Source organism: Hibiscus syriacus, unplaced genomic scaffold (genome assembly GCF_006381635.1).
Source record: "Hibiscus syriacus cultivar Baekdansim isolate YM2019G1 unplaced genomic scaffold, ASM638163v2 tig00110462_pilon, whole genome shotgun sequence".
NCBI lineage: Eukaryota > Viridiplantae > Streptophyta > Magnoliopsida > Malvales > Malvaceae > Hibiscus > Hibiscus syriacus.
Window position 1 is genome coordinate 2515940 of NW_024062747.1, and position 14386 is coordinate 2530325.

A 14386-nucleotide genomic window follows, 5' to 3' on the forward strand; every position below is an offset into this window, starting at 1 on the left:
GAGCATTAATCCTTATTATTCACATTAAATTATGCCAATTGTACTCTATCTCCATCTGCTATATTATTGGGGAGAACATAGGGGTTCCTTTGCTTAGTTGGCCCTGTATTTTATCTTAGTTCTATTCGGAGACGAGTAATGCGTTCGATTTACATTGATGGTAAAGTTTAGATTTCATTACATCAATTCTGCATAATCGTCTGCAAAGACTAAATAGCAAACAGCAGCAGCATAATTTAAATTCAAGCTGTAAATATTTCAGACACCATTAGGTTACATATAATGTCACTTCTAATTCTTGTTTTACAGTCTGGAAACTCCTCAACGATAAATAGAAGGAACGTTACTTACTTTCTGCAGTGCTTCCTAACATCTATATTGAGCATGTCAGGCTCTTTCTTGCTGCTGGTATGTGATGCTAACACCAACTTGAGCCTCTGCAGTTTCTACATGGCCATCATTGCAGAAGACGTGATCTTTTTCTAGGATTCTCGATTGAATCAAATGATTCCATCGCATCAAAGAATGAGCAGCTGACGGCTTCATTTTGAGCAGGCAAGCACTGCTGTCTGTTCTGGAGGCAGGCTTCATAATAATCAGGAAAAAATTGAATTCAAAAACTCAACATCTTCTATGTTGGTGATGGTTTGAGCTCAGAGTCCAATTACAGTAATTAGTTGCCTCTGGTTCTTCAAACAACTCATCAAACGATAACCGTCATCATATAGAAAGTCTGAACAGAGACAGAAATAAGCTCACTTCTTAGTATCTTTATCACTGCATGAACACATGACTAATAAAAATAGATTTCTACAATCGGAATTAAGTTGCATCGGCAAGATAATTGAAGCAAGAAGGTACTCCAAATACCTTAACTGCAACAGGTATGCTTCTTTCTACGGTGACGGTTTCATAAACATTACTAAGAATTGAGCTAGAGGACTTATCATCCGTTATAATCATTAGGTGTCCATTGCATTCTTTTGACATCTCCTTAAGGTGTAGAGTTTCCTGAACTGGAGAAATGAGCGTTCGTCTGGACAACATGATACGTCAGAGACTACATCCTCATTAACCACATCGCGTTGATTGCTTCAACATAGCTCTCAACGTCGCTGGATTGATTACGATCAGCGTAATCATCAACCCTTTTCTTCAGTTTACAAAGATTTAGTGTTTTCTGCTAAAAATTAAACGAAACATCAAACATCTTAAGCTAAAAGCAAGATATTGCTGCAATGAAGCTTTCGATCAAATTGAATTGAAATGAAACGATGACTTAAATGATCTATGTTAATGGAGTTAGAATCAGCCTTGAGTTCATACTCTCCTTGCTTGCTTGCTAGCTAAGTTGTAGTACAAATATTCCAAGTGGATCACACTAAATGTGACAAAATTTTCATAGCGAAGTTTGTAATTTTACTTGACTCTGGTGCTTGCATTTGTATAATGTTTTCCATGCATAGAAAACCATGGTTAAAATCAGTGTTTCAGCCCATGTACCTTGTAGTTTCGTTATGTTGATGATGGTTAAAATGTTGTGTTATTACTTCAACCCTTCTTCTTACACCAGCTTCGTTCATGAGGAACATTCTAAAAAAAACCTCAAAATCTTCGCCAAATTTAGCATCAAAATTTGTTTTAAAGCACAAACTTTCAGAGCAAAACGATAAATGAAAACCATCAACGTTATATTCTTAATAGCATATGTTATCTTCCATTAGGTTCCATATAACATCGCTTGTAATACTTATTTTACAGTACTAAAACCCTTCCAAGATTTTTTTAAAAAAAAGGGAACATTCTTTACATTCCGCAATAGCTAATGCATTTGCCTCGAGCACCTCTAGCTCTTTTGTTACTCCGGTATGCGATGTTTCCGCAAACTTGAGCCTCAGCAGTTTCTACATTGCCTTCACGTGGAGTCTTTTCCTAGGTTTCTCTATCGAATCGGATGATTCGATCGTACTTATGCAAGGCAGGCCGAACGCTTCATTTTCAGCAGGCAGGCACATCTGTCTGTTTCTTGTTGGACGTAAGCTTCACCATCATCAACAAGAATTGAATTCAAGAACTCATCATCCTCTCTGTTGGTAATAGATTGATCTTGAATCCAATAAGAGTTATTAGTTGCCTCTGGTTTTTCTAATAACTCATCAAACAAAGACAGACAAAAACAAAAACAAGCTCACTTCTCTTTATCTTTATCATAACCTGCATGAACAAAAGACTAATAAAAATAGATTTCTATCATCGGCAAGATATTCGAAGCCAGAAGGTATTCCAAATCCTGGAACTGCAACAACTACACTATGTTGGTTGCTTCTTTCTTCGGTGACGATTTCATCAACATCAATAAGAATTGAACTATAGGACTTATCATCTTTTTCAACAATGCTATACAGATTTTAAGTCCCATTATTGTCATTAGGTCCATTGCATTCTTTTAACATCTTGAGTCAGAGACTACATCCTCACTAACCTTATTACGTTGATTGCTACTTTCTCTGACATAGCTCTCAACAAAGATTGAAACATCAATCTTTGTAAACTGATATTATACTGACCTAATTGACCAGCATCGATTGAAACATCAACCTTTTTCTTCAGTTTACAAAGATTGCATGTTTTCTACAACAAATCAAAGGATATAAACAAAATATCAAACATCTTAAAAGCTAAAAACAAGATATTGATGCAATGAAGCTTATGAACAAATTTAATTGAAACAAAACGATGACTTACTTGATCGATGTCAATGCAGGTAGGGTCAGCCCTGAGTTCATACTCATGCATGACCCAACAAGTCTTGATTTTGCTATCATTACATTGGTTCTTGTAATAAACCAAAGTTTTCTTGGTTCCAATAACCTTTCCCGTTTCAGGGTCTACAACTTTCTGAGCATTGCCCGTGGGTTTCCAATAACCTTCACTGGTTATACGGTTAATCCGCTTACTGTTGCTGCGGTACTTATATTTTTGTGAGTATATAAAGTACTTATATTTTGGTGACTATATAAAGTACCGAAGTCTTATAGTTCCACACAGCTATATCAGTCGCTGCAGTTGCCTCTGCCCTAGCAGCCATTGCAGTGGCCACCACTTCAGCTTCTTCTTCTTCTACGTCGGGAAAACATGAACAGTCAACCAATACCGACATGGCCGTGGCATCAGCAGCAACGTTAGTAGCTGCGCAATGCATGGAGGCAGCTGAAGCCATGGGAGCCTAACGTGACCATCTTGCTTCGGTTGTGAGCTCCGCTGTTACTGTTCGTTCACCTGACAATATTGTAACTCTTACAGCTGCTACAGCTACAGGTAAAGAAATTCCGTTCCATAATCCATCTACTTGATTCTAAAGAACCTTCATTAATGGAGAAACTTTAGATATACAACAAGCTGTCAAATGAACACGTACTAGTCCAAGGTATGTGACGCATTGCTGTTGTAATTTTTTTTCTCGGACATTTGTCAAGATTTAATTTTTACTCATCTCTACTTTTAGAGATCTGATGATGAATAGCTAAGAACCCGATTCTCAAAAATCATAATACAAGTGTAACTTATGCCCATATCGATGTCTCGGATCAATCTGCAACAACACATGAATTGGTGCAGTCATATATGTTGTCTATACCATTGAATTGAGGAATAGTCTAGCTTATACAAGAACCTGTTGCAAGAACAAGCGCAGAAGGAAGGTTGCCTTCTACCAATTTACACTACAACAAGATACGGTGAGGCCCATGCATCGATGTTTGTTTTCATTGTGATGGTAAAGGGAGAGGTTTTAACCGGGCATGAAGCAAAATCCAAGAAGCAGGCTGAGTTTTCGGCAACGAAAGTTGCACATTGAAAGTTGAAGGAGAGCAAGTCAAATAGGTGCTCTATGGATATTACTCCGGCATACCATGAACTAGAAGTGCATGTGATCTATTCTTCTCACTTGCCAACAAATGTCAATGCTGTTACCCAACAAAATCATGGATCCAAAGCCAGCACGTTGCTCAATTCTAGCTCAACTTCAGGGGCTGATCGGCAGAAGGATCGAGGTGACTTTTTACTATGGAAACTTCTATCATTTAATACTTATAAATAAAATATGTTACTTTTATTGCAGATTTAGAGAGGAGGAGGAGGAGCTTTGTTTCATTACAAAACCGATGACGCAAGGGATCAAAACTGATTTTTTTATGCGATGACCAAAACTGTACGGACGAAAACATAAGGAAACATTAGCCACATATATTTCACCTAATTGGGTATATGGAGTCGCAACATGTTCAACAGTGCTCTAGTCTTTTCTGTACGATCCACTTAGAATAAACCGGAGAGAGTATATCTAGTTGCCGAGTCTCCCACCGGCTGATGACGGGGACTTCGTCACTACATTGGACAAGAGAATCACGGTCGGAGGTTTTGATCTGCAGAAACTCGATGAGTTCTTCATCAGTTGGGTGGAATCTAAACCCCTTGACTGTACTCATTCTATTTCATGCGATTTGCTGAAAAGAAACTAGTAATAATCTGAAGAAGATGAAATGAAAGAAGAGCGCTTAGGTAACTTCGTGTCAGAATGTTAACATCATATATACACACTCTCTCCTTGCTCTCTAAGTTGTAGCAGAAATATTCCAAGTGATCCCACTACACGTGTCAATTTTTATTGACTCATATAATTCCCAATATTCTTGAATCTTAATTGCTACTTCATGGGCAGGATTGTAATTTCCATTTCTATTTTGGGTAAAAATAATCTTTTGTGTTGCCAATGAATATGACGCTTTTCCCTGTATGGAATGTTTAATAGCCATCATAAAATGAGCAGAGAATTCATCCAAAGAAAAGAAAAATAATAAATGAAAAATGATGCCAAATTGTACATATTAAATGCATACAGCTCTGAGCTCCAAGTGGGTGAATCTAAGAGAGAGAACATCAGTATCATCATATACGACTATTTGCGGCTTCCGACTTCCAAAAACATGGTATGTAAGATGATCATGAAAGGGCGGTTCATGTTACCGCCACTCTACGAAAGTAAAGATACAAGAGACGAATTCCAGCGTTATCCGACCCTTGGATCTCGTGTTGATGACAAAGTGTTCAGGATATTTTCTCAATAACATAAGCAGACCATACCATGGTTTCCCCTTGGATTCGGGACCAGGACAGTCCTCCGATGTAAGATATCTTCTAACTCGGCTGTGATGCAGACATTACTGAACTGTTCAACCAACTGTAACAAGAAAGTAAGCAATCTTGTAAATATCAAGGCCCCAAAAATCATAAGACTAAGATGCAGGCAAAGTAATTCTAAAGATCTGTTTAACTTTCCAGACATCCAATGCAAATATGCCAAGGAGATCATACAACCACTAAATCATTGAATTCATAGCCACTTTAAACAAAGGGCAGTTGGGAGACAAAATAACTTGAACTATTAAAAACAATAATTCATAACAGAATAAATCTTGTTTCCCGCTCTAAATTGCAGAGGTAAAAAGAAACAAACACGAGAAGAAGAAGAAAAAGGACATATCAATCATGACATTATCATCCTCTCACAAGGGCTCTCTTCCCTGTTCTTTCCCCAATAAGTATAGATTGTATTTGTGGCCTCTTCGTAAACATGACATCAATCTGCAGAAAATGACCTAACTTTTAAGGGCACCCCTACTCTATCAAAATTTCAGAGCAAAATATAGAAGAAAACTATTTCCATGCCAAAATCTTTAAATCGTGGCAATAAGGGGAGAATCAAAAGAAAAACATGACTACAGTCAAGTCAACTATACAGGAGCGTCGTCACCAAAACAAATAATTAAAAGTAAATAGATGCATGGCCAAAGGAGTGGAATTAACATGAGTTTTAATCACCCAAAGCTTAAAACTAACCTCAGCGTGGAGTTTCTCCATGGGCATCCATTCTCCAGGACCACAAAGATCCGAAAGCACAGTAGCTACAGAAGAAACCACATCCTTTTCTTCCAACTGCATAAGTTGTTGATTATCTGATTCACGGTCAACTCTTGATCTTCCCTCTCCCTTCTTCTCTGCAGGAACTGCAGATATTACCATGTCAATGAAACGATATTTATTATCCATTAACTAAATAAATGAGGAACCTCTAGTTCCCAAGTTCAGGTAAAATATAAAGGGGGAAAATATTGATGAACTGAATGAGAACAGCATTAAGGAATGAAAGCTCAGGTCCAAGGATTAAAAACTGGTAGTGGGAGAGAGTGTATGACCAAAAAAAAAAAAAAGAGGGGTGGTACCAGAAAACAATAGAACTGGTTGATGAAATCTTATAAATAATTTTTGATACAATAAAAATCTAAAGAAACTTTTGAAATGATAGAGAGTTAGAGACAGCAATGCATAGCTGATATATCATGACTTACAACCTAAAACCTAATAGACTACATGGTAACCGGATAAAACACTTTGGCAACTAGATCTTTGCTTATTTTCAGCCTTCAGGTTGAGAGGCAGGATGTGTTAATAGTATGATTCTGTTTAAAAGATATAATCCGACTAACACCAAGTAACAGGCCTAATAACAGAGTGTCAGATGAAAAGAACAGAAGCCGATAATAGTGTTAGAAAGGCTAAAGAATGATGAGGACGCAAGTGGCAGCAGAGAATAACAAGAAGTGCCAGAAAACAAAAATTATGCCCATCATCTCTGACCGATTACGGCAATGTATAGGTTCCATAAAGTATTAAACCAGTGTCAATCAGTAGTTCCAAACATTCTGCTCTCTCTTCTACGTAGACACAGTTACTAGTTTAATTAAAGCTTCAAGATGACTACATTTGATGTTCTACAGAGTACAGACCATGCAATTCCTAAGGAGTATCTTTAACTACCAAATAAATAAAGATAACTCAAAGCCAAGACAACCCAATGAATTAGTTTGATTCTACGAAACCAGATCAAGATTCAGTAGGTGCTGCAGGTAAGCACTGCTGATAATTTACGGGATAATGCAATGGAACGCTCCTAGAAAAATGATGAGTTGATGACATAGATTAAACCAGGATATTAACAAGAATGAAGCTTAGGAAACAAAAGACCACCTAGAACAGGGTTCAGATTCAATCTAGCAACATAGTTTGAAAGCTGCAACAACGATTAAATTAACAATGCTAGTTTATGATGGCCGGAAAAACCAAGAAGAATAACATTGAAAAGAATGCACGAAGGAGCTAGTAATAGCAGAACTCAGATATAGATAGATAATCTCTAAAACAAAGATCTACCATTCTACTCGTTTGCTGTCTTACGAAAGTATACTAAAACAACAAGCAAATTCGTTTTTATATCATCAATAACTAAATATTTACAAAATGATAAACTTTAAAACGCAATGGTTGAAGAATGGAAAATTTTCTTCTTACAATTCCTTAATGACAACTACCAGGAAATAACAAAAGACAAAATTTGATCAAACAATCGCATAAATAATAAATTTTAAGGGGGAGAAAAAACAAATAGTGAATTGCATCAGCTGTAGACAATTCAGCAGCACATGGTTCACTACCAGCAGTAGGTAATTCAGCAGTGTTATCGATCAAATGGTTAGAACTGGTATTTGTCAACCCTTGACCAGTTACACCATAAAGCTTCCTGTTCAACAAAACCACAGGTAGCACGTTCAGAATTGCTGCCGTTGTCCACTGATGATTGTTGTTGTGAAACAACAAGCACAGGCAATACTCCATTAGAAACACCATTAGCAGTATTGGACTTTTCAACCTTGCATGCACTATAAGGAAAAATTGTCTCATCAAAAACAACATGACGAGAGATCAAAATTCGACCATTTTCATCCAAGCACTTATAACCCTTGTGAGATGAACTATATCCGAGGAACACACATTGCTGAGAACGAAATTCCAGCTTGTGTTTATTGAAAGGTCTCAGAAACGGGAAGCAAGCACAACCAAAGATTCTCAAATCATAATAGTCAGGCAACACTTGATAAAGTTTCTCAAAAGGAGATTTACCATATCTAAAACATCAGTTGGTAACCGATTTATCATATAAACAGCTGCTGTAAAGGCATGACTCCAAAATTTTAGTGGCAGATGTGATTGAGCCAACAAAGTCAATCCCATTTCAACCACATGTCTATGTTTTCTCTCAGCCTTCCCATTTTGTTCTGAAGTACTCGGACATGAAAGTCGATGTTGAATGCCATGATCACGAAACCATGCATACAAAGCCTGATATTCACCTCCACCATCACTTTGCACAGCTTTAATTTTATGTCCAAACTGAACTTCAACCATTTTATAGAAATGAATGAAACATTGTGCAACTTCTGACTTACGCTTAAGCAAATAAAGCCATGTATATCTACTGCATACATCAATAAACGACACATAATAAACATAACCATCAGAAGAGGTGAAAGGAGCTGGTCCCCATACATCTGAGACAAAAACTGACAAATCATTCGAGACATGGTGAGTAGCACCAGTATCTGGGTACCAAATTGCATTCGTAGCAGTCGACTGACTTGATACATTCGAAGAGGCAGCAGGTAATGTAGAAACAAATGCTGCTGATGACACATTTTGAGGAGAATTGCTGAACCGAGTATCAACAAGCAAAGAAGTAAATGATGCATATGGTAAACCATGATAAAATGGTGCTGACATTCCTAAAGTACCAGGATACACAGTGGATGGATACATAAAACCAGCTGGATAAAGAGATGGCATATAATGTGTATAAGCTTGCATTCGAGGTGAAAACGAATGAGAAAAAAGGTTATCAGCATTCATACTCAAAGATTTCTTCGCAATATCGTTATGTAGAGACTCACCAACAGTAATACCGGTGAAGTCCCTATCAAACCGATGATAACATTTTTTAACAGTATGTCCAAACTTACCACACAGCTGACACTGAGGTCGATTTGAGCCATTAAATCGTCCTCGACCTCTCCCACGATAGCTATTGCCTTGTTGCCCTCTTGCCTGAGAAGATTGTTTCTCAGTTATCTCTTCATCAGTGGAAACCTTAACTGGCACATCATCAGCACGAGTATCATTCGAATGAACCACCATGTTGGCTGAAAGACCATCACTAAGAAACATCTTATGTCGAGCTTCACAGTCAAGAAACATTTCAGTCAAAGCATCTAAGGACAAAGTATCACGAGAAGCAATAGCAATAATGGATTCAAACTCCATAGACAACCCAACAAGCACAACACTCACCTGCTCCTGCTCAGTAACAACACACCATGCTGCATTTAACATATCACAAACAGATTTTATCTTTTCCAAATATTCACTTACAGATAATCCAGCTTTCCTTTGTGAGTGCAAACTATGTCAAAGTGCAGAGATCTTAGCACTAGATTTGGCACCAAACAGTCGTGCAATGGCATTCCAAATAGTAAGGGAAGACATTAACCCTGTGAGATGAGGTAAAACATTCACACTAATTGTTGTTAACAACCAAGAGGCTAGCAACTTATCTTGCTACCTATACACAACAAACGCTGGATTTTCCTCAACTTGACCAGAATCATTTGTAATCCACTCACTCGGAACAACACTATCAGAAGAAATATATTTCATTAAGTCATAACCATCTAGTATAAGTGCTAATTGATGCTTCCAAAGTAAATATGTATTTTCAGCCAGTTTAACTATATCATGTTTGGGAATATGCTGAACAGAAAAGAGAATAGAAGGAAGACTCGAGGAATTCCCAGGTGAATTCATCGGAGAGACTACTTGTGGATCAACCATAACTACCACCATAACAACAAGTCAGAAGTAACACACCTGAGCAGACGCATTATTTGCGAGCAGTCGATCAAACCAGTAACATAGAATTACACAGCGAAAGTCAAACCTCCAGGAAACAGCGACTGATACCATGTTAAGATAGAGCTATAGTCGTAGAAGATGCGGGCGTGGTGGAGGGAAATGTTCATACCGCCTCCTAGGCTCTGTCGTCTTCCTCTTGTAGCTTGGCAAATCCCGCCTCCACGTCGCTCTCACCCGTCGTCCCCATAGGTCAATGTCGGTTTCGATTGAATTATTGATTGATTGAATGGCTTGTTCAAATAATGAGAAGGATATCGGAGTTTGCAGGAAGGTTTGTCCGCTCCGGTTTCAGTTTACCTTCTAAGATTTATCAGATTTCATAATTACCCACCGTGTGCTTTTTTTTAATAAGGCTAAAATAATCTAAAGCCCAAAGCTTAAAATATCCAACTTCGGCGCCTTTCTATTCGATAAAAGCTCAGCTTTGGTTTCTTTATTCTTTTGCTTTCTTCAAAATCAAATTGGAGCCCAAATGACCCAAGTTTCATGGCTGTGCATACGAGGTAACCAAACCAGTTGAAAATACTTCTCTCTCTCTCTCTCTCTCTCTCTCTCTCTCTCTCTCTCTCTCTCTGTGCTTATTGTCTTGCTTTCCTGCTCGATTTTCTTCTTTTTTTTCCTTCGGCTGCCGAACCAATTGACTCTTCCCCTCTCTCGTCAAAGGTATATTCTTTAACCACTCGATTTACTCGTTATTCTATCTGATTTTTTAATTGATTGAGGAAACAGCAGTCATAAATTGAAACTTCCAAATGATTTTTTTAAGGAGAATTTCATCATTGGCTTTGGGTTCATTCGATGCAAAAAGCAAATTGTACTTTGAGAAAAAAAAGATTTTTTATTATCTATATGGCTGAATTTCGATCTGTTTGTTTGGGTTGCTTTTCTTTTCTCGTGGGCGTTTATTTTCCATCATTTAAATTGGTTTTAGGTGTTTAGCTTACTAACATAGATTTGAGAAATAGCTGATCCCTTTACGTGAGTTTGCCAGCTGATGATGGGTACGTTTTGAGCTAGAGCTTTGAGTTACACGATCATGGAATAATTACTAAACAACATTTCTGCTTCATTTCTTCCATTGGCAATAAATACTTAATTTGTTTTTCTTTCCATGTTTGTATTTCTTAATGTGAAAATTGTTTCTGGAATGGCCATGTCTAATAGCATTTTCTTCTTCTTTTGTTCTCTTTGGACCATAAAAACTTTGTTACTACTGATATTAAAGAAGGGTCAGATTAGAGTAAACTAGATATTTTAAAGATGGGTTTGCTAACGAATGCCCCTAAGTAACTCTTTCAAGTTAGTTAATATACTATTTTATAGTCATAATCTTATATGGAATGTAGTAGTTGATAACTTATCATTTACAATTTATATAGGAACTGTATAGTAACTTTGATGAGTGTGCTTAGGGCACTTGTTAATACAATCCGTTAACGATTTCAGTAAGACCTTTGTTTATTTGTTGAGCATGTTAGTGGTTACTTTTGTTCTACTCGTGTTTTCGTTTTTCTTTCCCAACCGATAATGAAGAGTACACAAACTTATTATTGTTTCTGTTTATCTCAAGAATTCCTTTCTCTGTGATTTTGTCTACTTTTCACAGTTTAGCTTCTCATTGCTTATGCATTTCGTTTTTCAGCTGCACAATTTTTCTTTATCTGTTTAAAGGTTCAAGTTGTTTGAAATAAAATCAGGACTTCTGAGCTAATTTGCATTGCAACTCCAATGAAGCATGTTCTAAAGCTTTTCTCTCTGCTGGTGGTAATCTCAGCACTTTGGATAGGCCTCTTGCAGGCATCCATAATACCACGAACCCATACTTGGTTGGTGAGTTTCTTTCTTTGCTTTGATGTTCTGTTTTATCTATGGCGACTTATTCCAATGCATTTGCCACTTTGTACTACAATTTTTTCCAGCTCCCAATCTATTTTATTGTATCACTTGGATGCTATGGTTTATTAATGGTTGGAGTTGGTCTAATGCGATTCCCTACTTGCCCTCAAGAAGCATTGCTGCTGCAGAAGGTATTTTGCTTCTCTCTGTCTTGTTTTCTTCACGTACGACCTCCCCTTCCGTTTCCTCTCTTGTTTTTCTAATAAGTTTTTAGGCAGAGTATTGTAATATCTACTAGGCTTTAGAGTGGGACATAAATTTTCATCTTAACATCCTTTGAGAAGCTCGAATGTTGTGGTATGATTACAGGATATTGCCGAAGCCAAGGATTTTCTGAAAAAAAAGGGCGTTGATGTTGGTTCCGATTGATGGTTGCTCCATAATATCTCTTCTCAGACCCAAATGAGAGAAAAGGTACAAATTGGGAACTAACTTCAAAGTTTGCACAACTTTCATAGAAGAATTACATTGCTTTTGTGTCTAACAATGAGGAGTAAATTTGGTAAAAGAAACGAGTTATCATTATTTTCAGCTCTCATAGATTGGCTACTTGCAACATTTCTTTTAGTTATATTTGTTGAGTGATTTTCCCATCAATAGAACACGTTGAAAATCTGGACAGGACTTCATTGTTCATCGTATATTGGATTCTTTGACCTCTATTTGATATGATCCACTCTAGCCTAAATCCATAAAGGAATCGGTCTCCTATGTTGCTCGGATTCTTCTTTCTTTTTGAATACATATGTTTTTGACACTCATTCGAACATAACCTCGAAAGATCCTACAAATATGTGAAAATTTAGAAAAATCTAACCATATCCGTACCAGTTGCTGTCATATCCGACACACACAAGTTGATTTAGAAATCGAAACACGAACTTTAATGCTACGGCTTTCCTCATAAGTAGTTTTAACTTCTTCCATGTTACTTGCCATTGTATTTGTTGAATTGTGATAGAGATCTCATATTTCATTAGGGTAAAAAAGTATTTTTCATGTTTTTTTCTTTCTTAAATAAATGAATTTATAAAATGGATATTCAACATCTTTGTTCTTTGATACAAAAATTCTTATGAACCCTAACATTTTTCCATGCAATTATTACGTATCGCATGTTTTGTTCCACTGACAGCTTATTCATGTCTGAGAAAAAATATAAAGTTTTAAAAAGAAAAGAAAGGAAAAATCCTTTCTTTAACATGTTCGTTCATGTGCTTAATAAAAAATAATTAAAATCTCTTCAGAAAGTGGAGTGATTCGTGAAGATTTTTCACTTTTCAGACAACCACTAATTATGGTTGCAGCCTTCACTTGGATAATTTGTGTACGCTTGATCGTATTGTTTCCTCTATATTCATATAGATTTTAAAAATACGTTTACATTTAAATTTTTATTCATATTACATCTGATTTTATTTTTGTTATGTTCGGATCAAGCGATCATAAACGATATATTCGAATCAAATTTGTTGTATATAAATAAATAAATATCCTGTTATGGGATTATTGCCTTTTCTTAAAAGATATATATAGATATATATAATAAGAGGTTAAACTATGTTGATACTTGTTTTCGGTATGACTGATTTTGGTCAAAAAAAATTTTAAAGGGAAATAATCTCTTACGTTATCGATTTGTTTAATTTTAGATCTCTTCTGTTAACTCCCATTAACTTTTAATGGAAATATTACGTGAGAAATAAAATATATAAAAAAATCCACGTGAGCTTAAACTCATAAGCCTTTTTTTTCCTTCTTTTTCTCGAGCGTAAACTCTTAAACCTTCCACCCATGCCGTCTCCGTCACCATATCCACCAAAACAAGATTCAGATTCATCAAGTCTATCATAACAAACAGAGTTCCATTGCTAGCCACCCATGAAGTACCCTCGTAGCTATGGCCACCGCACCACGCTAACAAGAAAAACTGCTGAAACAGTTTTAACATATTAAAGGAATAGAAAATACCCTGATTTTTTTAGTAATTTTCGTCAGACATTGAAAGGTTTACTTTAGATTCCAAAGTATTGGATCAATTGCAAAAGTTTTTAGATATTTTCAACAACTCAACTTGATTCAAGCAATAAAATTTTGCTAGAACAAAACATAAAAATATCTATAAAAAAGGAATTAAAATATGGTCTTGTGAATATCGAGGAACAAGAAAGGAACCTGGAAGAGTTTGAGGAGGTCCAGGGATTGAGAAGAGGCATCAATCGAATCAAGAATTGAGGGTGATGGAACACTGACATCTGATGGTGTTCTCTTGCTTTACCGGATTCTTCCCCAACGTCGCTAAACAGATCCCCCACAGTAAGCAAAGGCCCTCCGATTCCTCTCATCGCTTAGGTTTTTTTTTATTCAGTGCTCCTCTGCTGCTAGCTCACTCTCACAGTCGGGTGAAAGGTTTGGCCATATTTTATAGCCTTAAATCGATAGACTTTGAACCTACTAACGAAAAAGGTGTAGCAATGTTCGTCGGAGAAGGACCAAGAACCAGAGCGCGACATGGGGTTTTTTGTTACTGTTTATTTATTTATTTGCATGGTTTTATCTGAAATTATGCTGGGTGGTTAATGGGGAAGAGGAAGAAGTAGATGAAGGGGTGGTGGGGACCACGTGGTTTTAT

At 36.8% G+C, this 14386-nt stretch overlaps 2 protein-coding genes across 3 annotated transcripts; one reads left to right on the top strand and one right to left on the bottom strand.

Moving 5' to 3' along the window:
• Positions 1-5021: 5021 nt before the first annotated feature.
• Positions 5022-10182, bottom strand: LOC120127092. Its single transcript, XM_039145096.1, has 4 exons — positions 9814-10182; positions 8910-9437; positions 5899-6065; positions 5022-5239 (listed from the first exon to the last, which is right to left on the bottom strand). Exons 2-4 carry the CDS (start codon positions 9277-9279, stop codon positions 5120-5122), a joined length of 657 nt encoding a protein of 218 aa, XP_039001027.1. The 5' UTR covers positions 9280-9437; positions 9814-10182; the 3' UTR covers positions 5022-5119.
• Positions 10183-10310: 128 nt separating this feature from the next.
• On the top strand, positions 10311-12155 carry LOC120127093 (dolichol-phosphate mannose synthase subunit 3-like). 2 transcript variants are annotated; one of them, XM_039145098.1, is made up of 5 exons: positions 10311-10521; positions 10790-10859; positions 11501-11688; positions 11778-11885; positions 12064-12155. In XM_039145098.1, the coding sequence occupies exons 3-5, from the start codon at positions 11587-11589 to the stop codon at positions 12121-12123; spliced, it is 270 nt and encodes an 89-aa protein (XP_039001029.1). In that variant the 5' UTR covers positions 10311-10521; positions 10790-10859; positions 11501-11586; the 3' UTR covers positions 12124-12155. The 2 variants fall into 2 exon arrangements, with proteins under 2 accessions (XP_039001029.1, XP_039001028.1); XM_039145097.1 differs by lacking the exon at positions 10790-10859 and having other exon boundaries at positions 10329-10521; positions 11556-11688.
• The last annotated feature ends 2231 nt before the right edge of the window (positions 12156-14386 follow it).